Here is a 17584-nt window from a genome sequence, read left to right as displayed (position 1 = left end):
TAAAATTTGGAAAGACTGGGTCAGCTGGCAAAGTAGCTAAAGCTATTAGGCACCCCTGCACTCATATTACATAATATCTTACATTTTTTAAAAAGAGATATGAGCTAAATAACACCAGCAAGATTTCTGGCATGTAGGAGCATAGATCTGCTTTCAAAAAGATGAGTACTGTGAACTGAGAGAGACCCGAACACAATCAACAGGACTCTAAGTGTATTGTAATTTTGTTCTGTTCATTGGAGCCAAGATGTAACGTTCATTCCATTTTGGTCATTTTTATCAAGAAAATAAGGCCAAAGGGTATTCTTTAGTTGAAGCTACTGCTCAACAGTAGAACGCTAAAGAAATTAAAGGTTGGATACAGTGGACCATATCTAGCAAATGGGAAATGAAAGGAGGTGGTGTAGGCAGTTATAAATCACCCACTTTCTAACATATCCATTTGTGACATAGCTGGATAAACACAACAAACAATGAATTTGAAATCATATAATGCAAAGGTTTATTTTTAGAGCACCTTTCCACAAGGATTAATAACTATTGAGGCATGTATCTGTATTTCCAAACTGGTTACACTAAAAAATATCTATGAAGACTTATTTTGCTATTAGCTAATAGAGCAAGATGAAAAAGTGCTAGATTTGGAGGCTTTTTTCTATTTCTTGCAATCATTTATTCATATTTCCAAGATTAAAGTGCAGAAAAGAAAACTTAGAAGGATTGTTATAGATTGCTTCTTTGCCTTTTCTTCATGCTTGGGCATCTCTGACTATCTGTTTGTCCAAAATGTTCTGTGAGGATAAAGTATTGGTTTAATATTCTTTATTTTTTTCTAAATTTGCCTGAGATAGTTCCTCTCACCAGCAGTTTCCAGTAAAGTTGGGAAGCAAATGAAGTTTGTTTTTGGTCCTCCACTGACCTTCCATTTCTACGCCTCCCTCACTCTTTTACGTGGCCCTCCTCTGACTAGTGTTGGCCTGTCACATGTCACTGCGTTACATCTCTCCAGTAGAAGCTGACACCAGAACAGCTAGCGATCACGTCTGACTTCCTGCTCTATTTCAAAATTCCCCTCCTCTGTGTCCTTTCTTCAAAAGACCCTGCTCTGTTTGGGAGGGCTGAAGAACTAAACTGAGATCAGAAGGTTAATGTCTGATTTTTCACAGTAACTTTCTCGAGGTCCACTACCGTGCCTGAAACAAAACTAATGACCCTTTGCTCACCCCTTGCCCCTGACTTTGAATTTTACTTTATTAGTAAATCATCATTCTGTCAGTTACTCTGGCTTTCCCCTTTGTCGTCTCTTACCCACTCAATCGCCCAGTCTTAATGATTAATACTGACTATATTTGGCATCTGATTCTCTCCTTCTATTCCAACTAACACTTCCCTCGTCGAGGCTCTAAGTAACCTGCTCTTGAAACACTGCCATCACATTTCATTCTTTGTCTTTTTTACTCCTTCTTATGTATTTCCTCTAAATAAATTTTGCAGTAATGCGTTGAGTACTACAATGATATTCAAACCCCTTCACATATTCCCCATATGGAAAGATTGAGATAAATATTTCTTAACCTGGTATCTACAATTGGCTTGAATCTAGGTCAGCTGAGAATTTTCCACCTCTCTACTTTCTATATACCCTTGCATAATAAACAAAAGAGTCTACTCAAATTTTCTTCCTCCCATCTCTCCATTTATCCTCTGGCCAGTCATTTATTCATTTGTTAGCTAATATTTATTCTTTGCAGGTACTAAGTGCTGGAGTGGGGCGCATTGGGCATGGCTTTTGAGAAGGTACAATACATGCAGTACTGAGCTTCACGATTATAAAGTTAAAAACAGCATATTCCTTGCCTTCAGTGAACTTTCAATCTATTTATGATGACAGCAAACTTAACGTTTAAGACTACAACAATGTAAAAACTGCATATGATATAAGCATAGTGACCAGTGACAGCATATAGATGCATGAGATTGGGAAGTTTCCAGTAGGAATCGACCCAGCCACCTGTGTTCTAACAAGTCCTTTGGGTGATTCTGAAGTGCACTAAAATCTGACAATCGCTGTCCCTGGGTGCCAGAGCTTTTAGGACTGTTCACCAAGTTCCTGTGGCACTTCCCACATGCAACCTTGCACTGACAATTTACTTCTGATGTAGGTGTCTCATTTCTTTGTTGGAGTAGCAGATTCCTTACACGTCAGGACTAGGTCTTAAATACTTTTGGGTCTTTACCGTGAAGCTCAGCACTGCATATATTGTACCTTCTCAAAAGCCGTGCCCAATGCACCCCACACAGCCAGTCAGAGTAAAATCATTTCTTTCAATAAGACCAGGGACTGTGCTGCCCCTCCAAATCCCCATGCCTGACATCCATGTCATTCCCTGTTCTTTCTTAAGCCAAACTCCCATTCTTTGTCATGATCTTGATGTTCTTTCTTCGACTCCTGCACTTAAAGCAAGACTGTTTATTTCCAATTGAATATTTTTGAACAGACAAAATTCTTCCTTCCCTTACAGAAACAATAGTTTGATTTTAGATGAGCTAGCTGTGTGTGATGAAATCTTCTCAATCTTCGCTTTTAAATCAAGTTCAAACATATTTACAAAGTTAAACGTAAAATGACCCTTTAGTACTAGGGGAAGGACAATTTCAGTTTAGTTACTATATAAGTTTTCACACTTTATGAACCCAAAATAGAAATGTGGATGAGATAAAACTCTCTGAAGGCTCAACTGTAATTTATGCCCTTTATGCAGAATAGATGTAAAAGTACTAGGTGATTCTACACATTTGGCAGTATTACTAGAATTTTTTATTCATTTCTTTTAAATAATAAAATTCTTTCTTGTGTTTTTTTCCCAAAAGATATCTCTACCCTATGCTTATGTAGTACTAATGATCGTTTAATAATAATGACAATAGTACTTAATGATGAGCATTTAATGTGTTGTCTAGTGTGCTATTTTAAATCTGTGATTTCACTTAATCTCCATAATGACACTATGAGGTATGTATTATATTTTTCTTATTTTCAGATGAGAAAACTGAGACCTAGAATATTTAAGCTACTCTTCTAGAAACACACAGTAATTGACAGTGCTGAGACTGGATTGCCAGCATGTTGGCTCTTAATCATGATATAATCTTGGCACCTGTCTTACTGGAAAGAGCACAGCATTAGAGAAAAGGGTTCTAATCCAGTCTCTACCGCTAATTTAGGGCAAATTTCAGGGCCACGCTTTACTGCTGGGTAAAATAATGGAGTTAGACCCGATGATCAAGAAGATTCCTTGATAGTCTATTATTCTGTTTCAAATCTATGAAATAAAGTTAAATAAGACACCTTGGAATACAACATCCTATTTAACTTATGCAATTGATCTCATTAATAAAATAAATTTAAAATGGAAATCCCTTGTCTAGAAGACATAAGCCTCTATTCATTTGTCATTCATTCAGAAAACCAGCAGTTAGCATTTTGAACTCCTATAAAATTCATGGCTATGTGCCAGGGCTGAGGACTACCAGAAGGGATAAGACTGTCAGAGAGCTTGTCTTTAAGGGACTTTGCATCTAGCACAATACAGAAAAAAGGCTCATAAATAGCAAAATAGAGAGTGAAAGATATCACAAGACTTGGAAACCTTTATTGCAGAGGCCTTTCCTTGAGGAAGAGATTATTTGGGTGCTATGGAGTAGGGTGGGGAGTTGGAAGTAGAATCCAACGAGCATTTGGATGGGAACTTAAAACATTGATAAGCATTTGAATATTCTTTCTAATGCATTCAAATCCCACAATTATATGTTGAGATACTTACAGTAAATATCAAAGACGACTTGCTCAGAATGAACTGTTTTCTGGCCAGAAGGTCCATAATATGTCACAGAGCAGGTGAATGGCATTTGTATGTCAGCCTTGGTTGTTTTGTACTCCAGGGATGAAGTCATCGTATAGAGTTGAGTTACTGGGTCCATTTGCTTTGTAAAAATTATGACCACCACTGAAGAAAATAAAGAACACTAGTGATAGGATTTTTCATCGGAAAACTCACAGTTTTTAATTATATGTCACATGTCTTTGAGAAGTGGTTTTGCCCTTCTCCCTGTATTTAACAGGAGGGGAAATTGACATGTACTGAGGTAGGATGTCTTTTCAAAACCATGAATCAGAGACATAGACAGAAATAGAACACTGGAATCTTATTTCCCACTCACTTTAATTAACTTCTAGAACATGCTGTATACAGAAATAATTTTTTCTGCTCTTGATTCTTCTGTACAAGGGCTGAAACGACGTTTTTAAAATTCACTTAATGATTTAATGGACACTTAAAGTAACAAAGCATAGAGTCATAGATCAAAAGAGGGCAACACATTTAGATGTAGGACAGTCTAAGGAATCCCTAGACAAGAGAAAGTCAAAACAGGTCATCTGAATTTATTGCCTGTTCATACCCACCTGCTTCAAGGGGTTGCAACACCTTTCCACCCCTGTACCACGTGATGTTGCCATCTGGATAACTGTCTTTTGAAATGCAGTCACCCAACTGAAAAATAAAGAGGAAATGTTACTACCTTGGTTTCATCAGTGGCTGTCAATTTGGGAGCCCAGAACGCTCAGGGGATTTTAGAATTACCTCAAAGAATTCCTGACCCATTCATTTTCCAAGCACTAAGAACTGAAAAAAATGCTGTCTTGTATAGAAACAATGTCTTACACTTAGAATTATGGTCTTGTCCATTTTAAAATATGCAACAGATGCTGCACCTATTAATAAATCCTCATTCATTTAAAAGCATTACTAAATTCACTTTGACATTATACATTTTGAACATTAACTGAATAACATAATTATGTTAACATTGGCTATTACCGTGATTCATAGATCTAGGTATTCAAGAATCACTAACAATGTTAGTGTAGGGTTGCCGCTCCAGTTTCACACTACATATATTTCAGACTATAGCATGTATACCTAGCATGATCTATAATCTCCACCATTTTTCTTCAAACTTCAACATTTAATGTTTATCAAGTAATATGCAGTAAAACTTAACCTGATTCAAAGAACCCCCGACTTGCTTTCCCTCAAAAAGGAAAATTGAGGCATTTTAGCTAGTGAAAGTGGGGTTCTTAGTCAACTGCTGTGCCCAAATATGGAACTCCAGTTTTGTCCTTCCTTCAATGCAGCCTCCCTTCAAATCTCTGCTAATGTAACATTTCAAATCTGATCTTCTCACATCTTTACTTCAACTCTTCAATAGTTTAATTTGTCAATAGAATAAAGTCCAAAATCCCTCCATAACATCTAAGGCTTGTCATGATCCATCCTCTCTTTACCTCTCTGGATTTATATCTTTCTGCACTCGATTCCCCTCTGTCTTAGCACTCAAAGTTCTAGCAATGCCAAAAACTTGATGTTCTCCAAAGATGTCATTCTTTTTCACACCATATTATTTCAAATTATTGGGAAGCCCTTTCCACCTTTGGTTTGGAGAAAATCTACTCATCTTTCATGATTCCGTTAAACATTCAGCTCATTCAAACAAGAAAGAATTATGCTTTTTTTTTTTTTTAACTCTCAGTCTCCTCTTCTCCCTTCGGAAATGGCATTACTTTCCTCTGTGTCCCCACTCTACCTTGTGCAGATGTTCCGATTGGCACTTGCAACGCTGTCAGCTACACAAGAGGCAAAGTCCATGTTATTTGTCCTGGCAGCTGAGGCCACGAGAAGACACTTGAATAATAAGCTATATAAAAGAAATGAGTCAAAAACAAGTTCTTACCTTTTTTAGCTGCTGTGTTTCAAGAAATGGTGCCTTGCTTACAATTTCAGGTTTAGATGGTTCCTCTAAAGTCAAGTAGAGAAAAGTTTTAAGTACATGTGGAAGAATGGAAGGACATGATAATTTAGCTTTTAGAAAAATAATTCATTTACTCAAAGTAGAAAATCAAGCAATACCATATAGAATAGATTTACCATATAATATATAATTAAGACACCTAGTTAGTCCACCTCCTTTGAATACTTGCTTTATTATCTTAAGTATTATTTTAAATGCTTATAACTCCTTTGACTAAGATATCAATAATGTTTGGATGCTTCATAAACTGACTATGGATTTGATATTGAAATAGAGGTTAATGTACTAAATAGGATGCATTATCTCCTATTGATGACCATGTCCACTTATCAATAACTTCCCCTTTGTTTAGGTGAAGACATCAGTACACATTAATCAAAATCACAGGGGTAATTTTTTTAAATGCAGATTTCTGAGCCCTACCTTGCTGACTGAATCAGAATCTCTGGGGGAAATTCCTACAAGTCTACATTTTTATCAAGTTCCCTAGGGATTCTTAAGCACAATGACATTTAAGAATCATTGCTCTAAAATCATGAGAAATACTAAGATATTTCAGGGATGCAGAAGCCCAAGTTTCCTGTGCATCTCAAACCTTATCTTTAAGTGAAGTCACGTCATGAAACTATAAATGTGGGGGGATTTTTTTCGGAGTTGGAAGCTGAGATGGACAGAAGCATTTTAAATATAGGAATTTTTGTAAGCATAAATTCTTACAGAGCCTTCAGAAAGAATTGATTAAAAATTCCAGCAACAAGGTATCATTTAAACTTGTTATTTAATTCTTCACTGCTAGTTTTCTATCATTGATGGATTTTTAAATTTTTTTAGTTATCTTTAACAATTATTCTACAGAAAATGATATTGTCTCACTGGCATTGATTTTTGTGAGTTTCATGGATCAGAATTATTCTATTTTTATATAAAGAGGCAAATAAAAACTAGCTATTATTTCTTTCATAGTCTTACTGCTTACCATCTCTAATACTTATAATTTTGATTACCAAAGTAAATTGGCTTTTGTATATTTATCACTCAATTTTGAATTCAGTTATCAGAAATGTTACCTATGCAGACCATTGAAAACAAGGATGAAGACAAAAGATCTTAGGAGAAGCAAAATGAATTATTACTAAAACTATATGCAAAAATGTAACCTTCTTCAGATTAATATTGAGAGTTAATTTCCCCTTTGCTATTATGTTTTATATTACAAATTAGAATAATGAATAATAATAAATCTGCCTATGTGTGGAACTCATGTGCTTTAATTATAGGAGGGACTATTTATTATTAATTCTAGAAATATAATTCTCCTAATATAATTTTTATAAGAGTGATTATCTATTTTCTAAATATGTACCATATTTCCCCGAAAATATGACCTAGCCGGACAATCAGCTCTACTGCGTCTTTTGGAGCAAAAATTAATATCAGACCCAGTATTATATTATATTATATTATATTATATTATATTATATTATATTAAAGACCTGGTCTTATAGTAAAATAAGACTGGGTCTTATATTAATTTTTGCTCCAAAAGACATTAGAGCTGATTGCCCAGCTAGGTCTTATTTTTGGGGAAACACGGTAGATTGGAAACAAATCATAAAAAAGATAGAAAAATAGAAAAAATAAATATAGAAGAATAGAAAGGCATAACAGAGACAATTACATTAGCCCAAACAAGAAGTGACACCTCACCACCTGATTTTTAGGAATGTGACTAAAATACTTATAAAAAACTGACAAAAATCTCAAAATAAACAGCAATTTCTGGGAAATATATTGTGGGGGATTAAAGTCTTCCATACATCAGTAAGCCTTGATGTTATCACTATTTCAATGTAATGTCATTAATGTTCATAATTACAACTCTGAGTTATTACTAAAACATGTGCCTTAAAACATTAAATTCTAAACAGAATTTAGTATTTTAAGGCACATGTCTAACTCATTTGAGAGAGGGCTGCAACCAAAATATTTAAACACACTAAAAATTCTTGGGGCTTAAGTCAGTGAGCCAAAATCCTCTGGGAACTAAAATCAGTTAGTATTTAGTAACACCTCTCTGAGAGCTAAAGAGAGGTAAGATATTAAATTTATTTTTGTGGTGAATCAAGACTCAAAATTAACAAGAAAAAAGGTATACTTCTTTTCCTGTCTTCTTCAGTAGCATCTATGCCTGAAATACATGGAGAGATTTGAAAAATCTTCTGAAAGAACCGAGGCTCTACATACAAAATGTGGGTTGGCAGTTTGGCTAAGCTGCATCACTTTCTAGTTCACTAAAATCACCTACTTGAACAGCTGGGCACATACTGCCTCATGTGTAGAATATATTTCTCTCCTTTGCTTGTAAACCCTGTGATGTTTTATCAATGCACATAAGAGCATAAGCACTTCCTGTGTTATAATTGTTGATCCTTTACACATAGCCAGGTTTACTTTGTTTCCGTAAACATTTTCTAGAATTTATTCTTATTTCAATAAAATGACACTATAGCAAATCCAGGGAAAACTGATGAAAGGACGCTTAAAGTTTAGTCCTCTTTACACTGTTATTCATCTTTCTATTTGGAAGAGAGAGTCTCAGTGGGTATTGTGGAAGTAATGGTAATTCCCATTGCATTTCTTTGAGTTATTTTCTCTTTAAACTTTTGTTTCCAACCCTCTATATTAACTATATGTTCTGCATGTAATTTGCTCTTCTATTAGCTGGTAACAATCGATGAGGATTAGTTGGAGGACCACAAAAGAGGACATGTATTATTTTAGCAAAATTGCATATTGATTCCCAAGTGTTTTAAATAAATCTTTATATCAATTCTGTCTTAATATGATTCAAGGATTCATAACCAAGTATAGAGGTGAAAGGAAAAGCCACGCCCCAAATTTGTTTGCATTATTAAAATAATTTTGTCAAGGGTCTCCCTCAGCCACGTGATGATGGAATGATGAATACAAAACTGCTCTTTATCACCCATAAAGTACAGTGTTATTGAAAGCCACACACAGGGTAGCTCAGTTTCATATGGGAGGAGAGCAGAATAAGGCACGTGTACTGTTATGTTGAGTCAAAAGTGCTTCTCTCAGTACTTTGCCAGCAATCATCCTTAATGAATCATGGTGAACTTTAAGTAAACCATTCTAAGCGTGGCATCAGTTTGTTTTCCTTATGAGATGCAAATGGTATTTTTTATATATATATTTAAAGAATCAAAATGAAATATACGGTATAGGTCTCATTTGTTCAATAGGTCATTTTCTGCTTCCTTTATTCCAAAAATAATTACTTTCATATTTATTAACTTTCATGGGGAGAGTAGGAGAAAGGATGCTCGATTCTGATAAAGCATTGAAAACATATACAAATGAAAGCTCCAAAATAACTGCATGAAGCCAACCAGCACTGCCCATCACAATGAGAAGAGCTGGTCGAGGTGTACACCACCTCAGAATCTGTCATGGGATCAGTCTTCCTTTTAACATCACAAACACCAGAGTCCAAGAGGGTAGACAGATTAGCCTGGATTGGTAGCTTTCAAATGCTTTTGTAGAGCTGGAGTTCTTCTGCCTACGCCCCATCTTTTCCCCTGAAAATTTATCATGAAAAGACTTTGATATATTGAGTAGGTGGAATTCTAGCTAATGGAGCAGAAACAGCTTCTCACCTCCTCAGCCTTCTTTATTAGTTCCTCAAAAGGATTCTAGAAACACAGTGGGAAAACTGCCATCTAATTCAAAGAACTCATTTTACTAATGAGGGGGGATGTGTAGCCCTGATTGGTGAAGGGACTTGTCCAAGGTTAGAAATTTTCAGCCTAACAAAGCTAGGTCTCGGGATGACCAGGGGAGTGATTTTTCCATTACACCAGTGACAGCCATGTGGCAATCTGGGCTCCCATATGACCTCGAAGCCTTTTGCACAATGACTGGAATAAAACTCTGGGAACTTTTCAAGGTCTATTCTTATTTTTGAAAGGTTGTGTTAACTTTGGAAGTGCATTAAATGCAAACATAGTTTGATTTTGATGCCATTCAACTACCAAAAAAATTTTAAAGAGCTGTATTAGTGCTAATAAAGCATGTGATTTATTTGGATCTGGGTTGCTTTATGGGTATGATTTCTTGCATCTGAGCTATAGGTTAAAACTGAACAAACAACCCTACACCAGAGGTAACAAAGCTGTCAGTCAGGGCTTCCAGTTTGAAGAAAACCAAGTTGACTTTGCCTATGAGGATGACACTCTGCAGCAAGCTGACCTGGAATTAGCTCACGTCAAGCATACTCAATCTGTGGTACACAGTCCATGTTGCTAGGTGATTGGACAGAAGGAAACAGAGGACTGATTGATGAGTCTAGTAGCTCTTAAGTGACTGCAATATATACATGCATAGAATGAAAGCCTCCCTGTCACAGCTGCTGTTTGCTTCATTAAAAAGCGACCCAAAGTACATTCATTATTTTTAAAAAAGTGAAGCCCCTATATGCTCTTGTAAACACTTTCTTTACCATGAGCTGTTCTGTTCATTTGATTAGACGTGGAGTGTCCCACGGTTTCTAGTATAAAAAACTCCATTTTCCAGAGTGTGCAACTTGTCTATTTAAATTCTCCCTGGCCCGGAGCCTGGAATGCAAATTCTTTTTCTGAGAATCACTTTGTTTCAACAACATTCTAAAGAGAAGGGGGTAGGGGGTACTATGGTATGTGGGTGTGAGTTTGTTTTCACAATCATAGAAATCTTTTGTATTCCAGAATGGCTTACAAATTTTATCTTATTAGAACAATTGTATTTTTTTTCAGATTGCTATACAGCATTTTTAAAAAATATTTCTGAAAATTGTCACAAATGGAACAACCTGGATTTTTTTCAATGTTTTTGTATACTATCTTGATATTTGGTAATTTAACACAGTAAAAAAGAAACCCGGCAATGACAAATCAATGCATATAACATTTAGAGTGCTGTGAGTTAACCTCTGTACCTACTGTGGTACCTTCTTCACGTGTGTTTATATTCATGATATCATGGTCTAATTTAAAAAAAAAAATGGTTGCTTTCTTTAGAAAAAGTGTCCCTGGTAGGGCACCATCCATCTTCCTAATAACACCAAAGTGAAATAAAAGAAAGAAAATAAATACACAGGACATTGCCAAATACAGAATGCAGATTATTGGGGGTGTTTAGTAGAAGAGGGCATGACTGACAAACACTTAGTATTTGGTTTGATTCCTAAAATAATTGAGAAGGCTGTATGGTTTCTGGAAGGTGCCTTCTAAGCCGAAAGGGAAGCAACTGAAACATGTAATGTGCTTTTACAAGGTTCTTCTGGAGAAGAAAGTTTTCCTTTGATAGTATAAGCGCTCTCTGAATCTGTGTCTTGAGCCCATAGGAGCTTTGAAGTCCATATAAATACTTAAGGGACAGTACTACTTAGTTGCACAGGCTATTACGAGAGAAACAGGAAAAATCCACAGTAACTCGCTGTAGTAGCAAGGCCCTCTGGGTTTCTTTCTTTCCTATTTATTTTAATAATTTCTAGGTGCTGTCAAATCATCAGAAAGCAGAGGGAAAAAAATGAAAAATGAGACCTTCTTCCCTAACTAGAAAACACTGGCATTCTGAAACTGTTGAGACTATTTTTTTTCCTGTAATTTCTAAAATATTATAATGGAAGAGAGGTGGGACTTTTTATTTGAATATTAAAAGATAAAATGCTTTAATTAGAACTTCTCAAGCCACTCATTTACATAGCTGTTTGCACAGAACATTAACTACATATTATTGTTAAGCAAAGTAACTGTACCATAATGACTACAGTAATTACCCCAAGTTTCTTCCACACTTTTCTTCTAATCCTACTCTACTTTTTTCCTTTGTTGTATTCCACATACACATTCAGGATTTGGTGAACTTTTTTATTTTAAGGCAATTTTATAAACCACCTGAACTTTGGAGAAATAAATCAACAGGCACTGAAGGTCAGGATGTGTGTGTGTGTGTGTGTGTGTGTGTGTGTGTGTTATAACACAGACACACACACACACACAAAGCTTAGTTCTCTAAATCACAAGATAGCTTGGAGTTGCCTGTATTTTATTTTTTATATATCAAAATGCCAATTTTATATGGTTCTTCTTAATACATATATACGAGTATGTATGCGTGACATGCATGATTATGTGTACGTATCATGTATCTACATATGTATCATAGAACACTTATTTGTACATATCAGTGACAGTTAAACATCACATGCCAGTTTTCACTTAGTAGTACCTCATATCACAGGAAATTTTACCCGACAAAACAACAGAGAACGGTTTAGCTCCAAACTGCAAAGTCCTATTTGAATTTCAGGATTTTTTGTTTTCCTCACTGACAGCATGCATGAGCAGAATAAAGATCGCTAGAAATCCTTTTATATAGATGCCTGCTGTGGAGACACTACAAAGAGTTCAGTCTTCTTTCTAAAGAACATTTTCTAGTACCAGCCATCAATCCCACTTAGCAGTTATACTGCAGACTACTTACTGAACACCTTGACTATGGTAGGAGCCTCAAACACATTGTCCTCAGTTACTAGCATGCACACAAATCTCTTTTCATCACTGATCCTTGCATTACTGATAGACAAGGTGTAGTTTTCTGAGAGGCTCAATCTGTCTTTGTATTCTGGTACATCGTCGTAATGCACACTTTTCTTTGTAGAGGACCGGAAGGCAATAAATACAGGGGAGCCATCGGGCTTTTCCTAAAAAATCAAAATAATAATACATTTAAAAACCAGGCACATTCAGATGTTTCAGGATCACGTCTAGAAAAACAACATTTCTTTGGCCATATTTTTCCACCAATATTTAGAATAGCATCCAAGAAGAATAATTTTGGATATGAGCCTCGTATAAATCTTCAGTTACCGAAAATCACTCTTCACAAGAGAAGCTGTAAGTTCTTTTATAGGTATCAGCTTAAATATGTGAAAAGGCAAGGACAGAGCTCTAGGAATTGAAGCTTTTCTTGCATCTGGAGGACAGAATTAGTGACTGTTTTAAAACTGACAAGGGCTAACCTTATGTCTAATATAAAAGAAAAAACAGATGAAAAAAACATACAAATGTACAAAATGATATTCAGCTAACCATCACAGCAAGCATACACTTGAGCTGCAAATACTCATTTAGCAATCCTGGGCAATCCTTTGCATATTCATTACTTTAATCCACATACTTTCAATGTCTACACCTTTCCGTTTCAGCCTAAACTGACACAGCTAACCTTTACACGTTAACACAATTTAATGAGTCTTCATGGAGGAACAGTATTTGCTGCCCCAGTGAAACAATCATGCCCATTAAACAACAGAATCAGATTAATCACTAAAACCCATTGTTTTGTTCTCTGAGTCATAAAACTTAGCTCCAAGGGCTGCCATATAACAACTTATTATCAAAATAAAATATAATCTTGGCATACACAATTAAGCCCAAAGCACTGAAACATACAAATTCATGTCTTCCTCTGCTCCTACAAAAATTCTATGACCTAATAGGGAATTTAATCCAAAATGGGGACCAATCTCTCTTCTACTTGCCTCACAAGATCTTTGAGAAAATAAAATATGACAAAACATTTTAAAGTGCATGGCAAATTTCAAGTTATATTTTAAAAATCATTAACACTATGAATGTTCTGGACTAACTGTTTATGTCCCCACCAAATCCATAGGTAGAAGCCCTAGCCCCTGCTGAGATGGTATTTGGAGGTGGAACCTTTGAGGGGGAATTAGGTTTAGATGAGGTCGTGGCAATGCGGACCTCACAATAGAATTAGTGCCCTGATAAGAAGGGGAAGAGACACGAGAGTTCTCTCCCACTCCATGAAAGCACAAAGAAGAGGCCACGTGAGCCCGTAGCACAATGCCAGCTGTCTACAAATCAGGGGGAGGACCCTCACCAAGAGCTGAATCTGCCAGCACCTTGATCTTGAACTTCTCAGCCTCCAGAGCTGTGAGAAATAAGTACCTGTTGTTTAAATCCTCAGTCTATGGTATGTTGCTATAGCAGCCCATGCTAAGACAATTATTAAGCTAATCTTGGAGTTCAAAAGTTCTAGTTGGTTGAATATCTGAATACATTAATAATACTCACTTTAAATCTCTTTTTGTCACAGGTCCGCAATGTAAATCCTTGCCCTAAATCATTCCTCCTTAAGAGAAATATGTTCGACCAGTACTTTAAATTTCTGTGTTCATTCACTTATGCAATAAATAACAGTTATTAAATTTTGAGCACTTAACTATATGCCAGGTAGTTTCTTTGGACTTTCCATGCATTAATTGATTTAATACCCATAACAATCCTGTACGTTGGAGATATGATATTAGTGCCATTTACAGATTAGACAGTGGAGACAGTTTGGTTAAATAACTTGTCCGAGGGCCGAGCTGCTGTATCTCAGCAGAGCCAAGATTGGAGCTCAGCTGCCTGGCTCCATGATGACGATGACGACCCTGTACCACTGTCAATAGCTATTAGATGCAGTTTCTGTACCAGAACTGAGGCAGATGCTAGTGAAGAGGTTGGGGGGCTGGAGGGGGTGGGTGGTTACAGAGGGGTGCACAGGGACCTAGGGCCTTATTTACTGGGAGGTTATCCTGCAGTAGGGGAGAAGGCATCCGTCCTTCCTCTATGCTTGCTCCCTTTCCCTCTTTCCAAACCTGCCATCTGTCTTTCAGGTTACATTGAATTAGAGCTTGTATACTATGTCTGCAAATCAACACTGTTTTTAGAGCACATGGTATTCCAAAAATGTATCTCATCGGTTTACTGCTGAAGCATTTTGCTTAATTAACAATTTTAAAACTGCCATTATTGTTTGTTTCCACAACCATTGTGCCAGTTCAGTTTAGGTGAAAATTATTCCCTGCATTATTGTCAAAAATGTCTGTGCTCACAGAAGTTTTCACCATCTGTGTTCCATTGATTTGGCAGTAAGCTGGACTTAACAGGTGAATGATGTAGTAGCTTCCTAGACCGGAGGAATTTTAGGGGTGCGAATAGACCTTGTGCCCTAACTTCATATTTCCACTTTTAGAGGAAACCGGAAATAGTTCAACGTGAGCTGGATTCACAACGTGAGCTGGGTAGCAGGAGAGTACGGGGAGTGTTACACGTCCCCTCACCTCTTAGCTCTCCTTTCACATGCCCCTCACACACAGCATGCTTTCGTCTTGCCAGCCCCACAGCCATAGCAGCTTACATTTTCATACAATTATCATGTGCCAAGCCCTAGGTAAGTATTCTGATGAGTTACTTCATGTAACCCTCACAACACTACAAGGAAGATAATTCTTATCTCATTTTGATGAGACAATGGGAATTCATTAGCTCATTCAGAGTTCCACAGTGAGTATGTGGTAGAACGTATTGGTCTGACTTCAGAACCCATATTTTAAAAGACCCTGTTATACCACGCTTTGGAAGCAAACTTAAGCACGTGTCCCAAAGTGTGTTCTGCAGAATGTTCTTGCAGATATCTGAGGGAAAAAGGTTGCGTGGTTAAATAAACCGAAGAAATGAATCAAACTCAGACAATTCATAATGCATCTTAATATATGAAAGGCTCTGAGAAGCGTTGTAGTAAAGAAACTTCAAAATCATTTGACCATCAAATCCTTTTCCTATTCAAATACCTTTTAACATTTCAAGAAGCTAGGGAAAATGCGCCATTGTGTTTAAATAAACATATGCCTACGTGAAGCTTTCAACTACCATGAGTTTCATGTGATCCCGCCTTGGGAAATCATGCCCCATAGAACAACTTTTGTTGGTGTTGGTAATTAAATTGAGAAATTGTATCAGTTGATGTCACTTAGCCACCCCACATACACCTACCGGGATATCTACTGTCCATTTCCAGACCCACCTATACCTTGATACTTGAGAAAATATGATTTTGCTATTTGTAAGAAATGGATAAAATCAACAATGTTAAATGCATAAAGGAGCTACCACATCAACACAGTTCTAAGGTAAATATCAGAAATGAGCTTCAAACGCTGACGAATAATTCCCAATGAATATCTGGGTACTCTGGCCACTGGTGCGTCTTGCTTTTGCAGTAGCTACACCAAGCAGAACATAAGTACGTAGCAGTTGTCCTTCACTGAGCTCTGTCCCATACTCCACTCACATCACTCTGGAACTCAGCCTTTTCCTCTGCCTCTAAAATTGAAGGTTGAGTTTTATAGACTACTGTGACCTAAGAATTAGGTGTCCACTGGCATTATTTTACAATAGCATTTGCTATGTAAGAGTTAGGAATTATTCTTTCGACATATTCAACACGTGAATTCTACCTTCCTACATTTGTACCACAGTTGAACATTGCCATTCTGTTCATTTTAAATTCACATTCACCTACAGAAGGAATTTTGTTTCAAAAACTAGAGGCAATTAACCAAATCCAAGGTAGGTCACACTTACATATTTCCATTTGCCAAACATGAGATTCTGAGGTACATTGAGTCGGCAAGGCATGATAACGGTATCGCCATATGCTGAATTTACAGTGTACAATCCAAGGCCTTTGGGACAAAAAGGGGGAGTAAAGAGAGAAGATTATTAAATAGTTTCCTGAAGTAGCAAAGTATAGTAGTCCCCCTTACCTATAGGGCATACATTCCAAGACCCCCAGTGGATGCCTGAAACTGCAGATAGTACCAAACCCTATATTTATTATGTTTTTTCTTACACATACATACCTATGATAAAGTTCAATTTATAAATTAAGGCACAGTAAGACATTAACACCAATAACTAATAATAAAACAGAACAGAGCAGGATGGTGCAAGATTTTATCACACTACTCAGAATGGTGCTCATTTAAACTTATGAATTGTTTATTTCTGGAATTTTCCATTTAATATTTTCAGATGGCAGTTAACCATGGATATCTGAAACCTCAGAAAACAAACCTACAGATAAAGGGGAGCTACTATAACCAGTTCAAGACGCATGTTTTAATGAAGGTTACCTATTATAATTTTATCTTAAATGGCATACTAAAAGTATGAAGCTACTAGAATATATTTACTATTTACCAACAACTCTGATTTAGCTACTAAGCTGTTCAATGTCACACAATTCAAATTTATAGACTGGCCCCAATATTATCAGGGAAGAGATAAGTGTGTTTTCCAAGGGAACACAGTGGAATCTGAGGGTGTATTTTCTTTGTGTTTCATAGGAAAAGCATTCACTACGTTGCACAGAAATGTGGAACTGTACAAAGATTAACATGCATTACATTCTCAAAGCTAGCTTTAAATATATTTGTGTTTCTTATTTGATAATACTGTCAAATTTATTTTATAGAAAAATTTTAAAAGTATTAAAAACTAAGAACTAATACACATAAGGCCATACTGAATTTTAATTATAAATGGGAAAATAAGCATGAAAATGGCTTATTTTATAGTAGTAATGGTTAAAATACTAGTTTTCATTTTGATTCTACATAAAATATCATGATAAAAATGTGTTGTATGAAAAATCTTCATAAAGTATTTACAAAGTGATTGTCCTGCATTTTTGCTAGACAATCTAACTAACTCTCAATTTGCTACTAAAGTACAGAGAACTTCCTGGTCTAATGTAATTCTTTATCGAAAAAAAATGTAAATGATAAAAAATTAGATTG

The 17584-nt window shown here is 36.2% G+C and overlaps 1 protein-coding gene across 2 annotated transcripts in view; it reads right to left on the bottom strand.

The window, feature by feature from the left end:
• Positions 1-17584, bottom strand: part of ALCAM (activated leukocyte cell adhesion molecule) — a 192824-nt gene that overhangs the window by 32533 nt on the left and 142707 nt on the right. For both annotated transcript variants that reach the window (XM_033129984.1, XM_033129990.1), the window contains exons 2-6: positions 16368-16468; positions 12415-12634; positions 5794-5858; positions 4466-4553; positions 3825-4007 (exon numbers count right to left, since the gene is read on the bottom strand). In XM_033129984.1, the coding sequence (XP_032985875.1) occupies positions 3825-4007; positions 4466-4553; positions 5794-5858; positions 12415-12634; positions 16368-16468 (657 nt within the window). The remainder of the gene's footprint in view (positions 1-3824; positions 4008-4465; positions 4554-5793; positions 5859-12414; positions 12635-16367; positions 16469-17584) is intronic.

Source organism: Rhinolophus ferrumequinum, chromosome 2 (assembly GCF_004115265.2).
Source record: "Rhinolophus ferrumequinum isolate MPI-CBG mRhiFer1 chromosome 2, mRhiFer1_v1.p, whole genome shotgun sequence".
In the NCBI taxonomy this organism is placed as follows: domain Eukaryota; kingdom Metazoa; phylum Chordata; class Mammalia; order Chiroptera; family Rhinolophidae; genus Rhinolophus; species Rhinolophus ferrumequinum.
The sequence above is the reverse complement of the archived record's forward strand: the minus strand, read 5'-3'. Positions and strand labels throughout refer to the sequence as shown.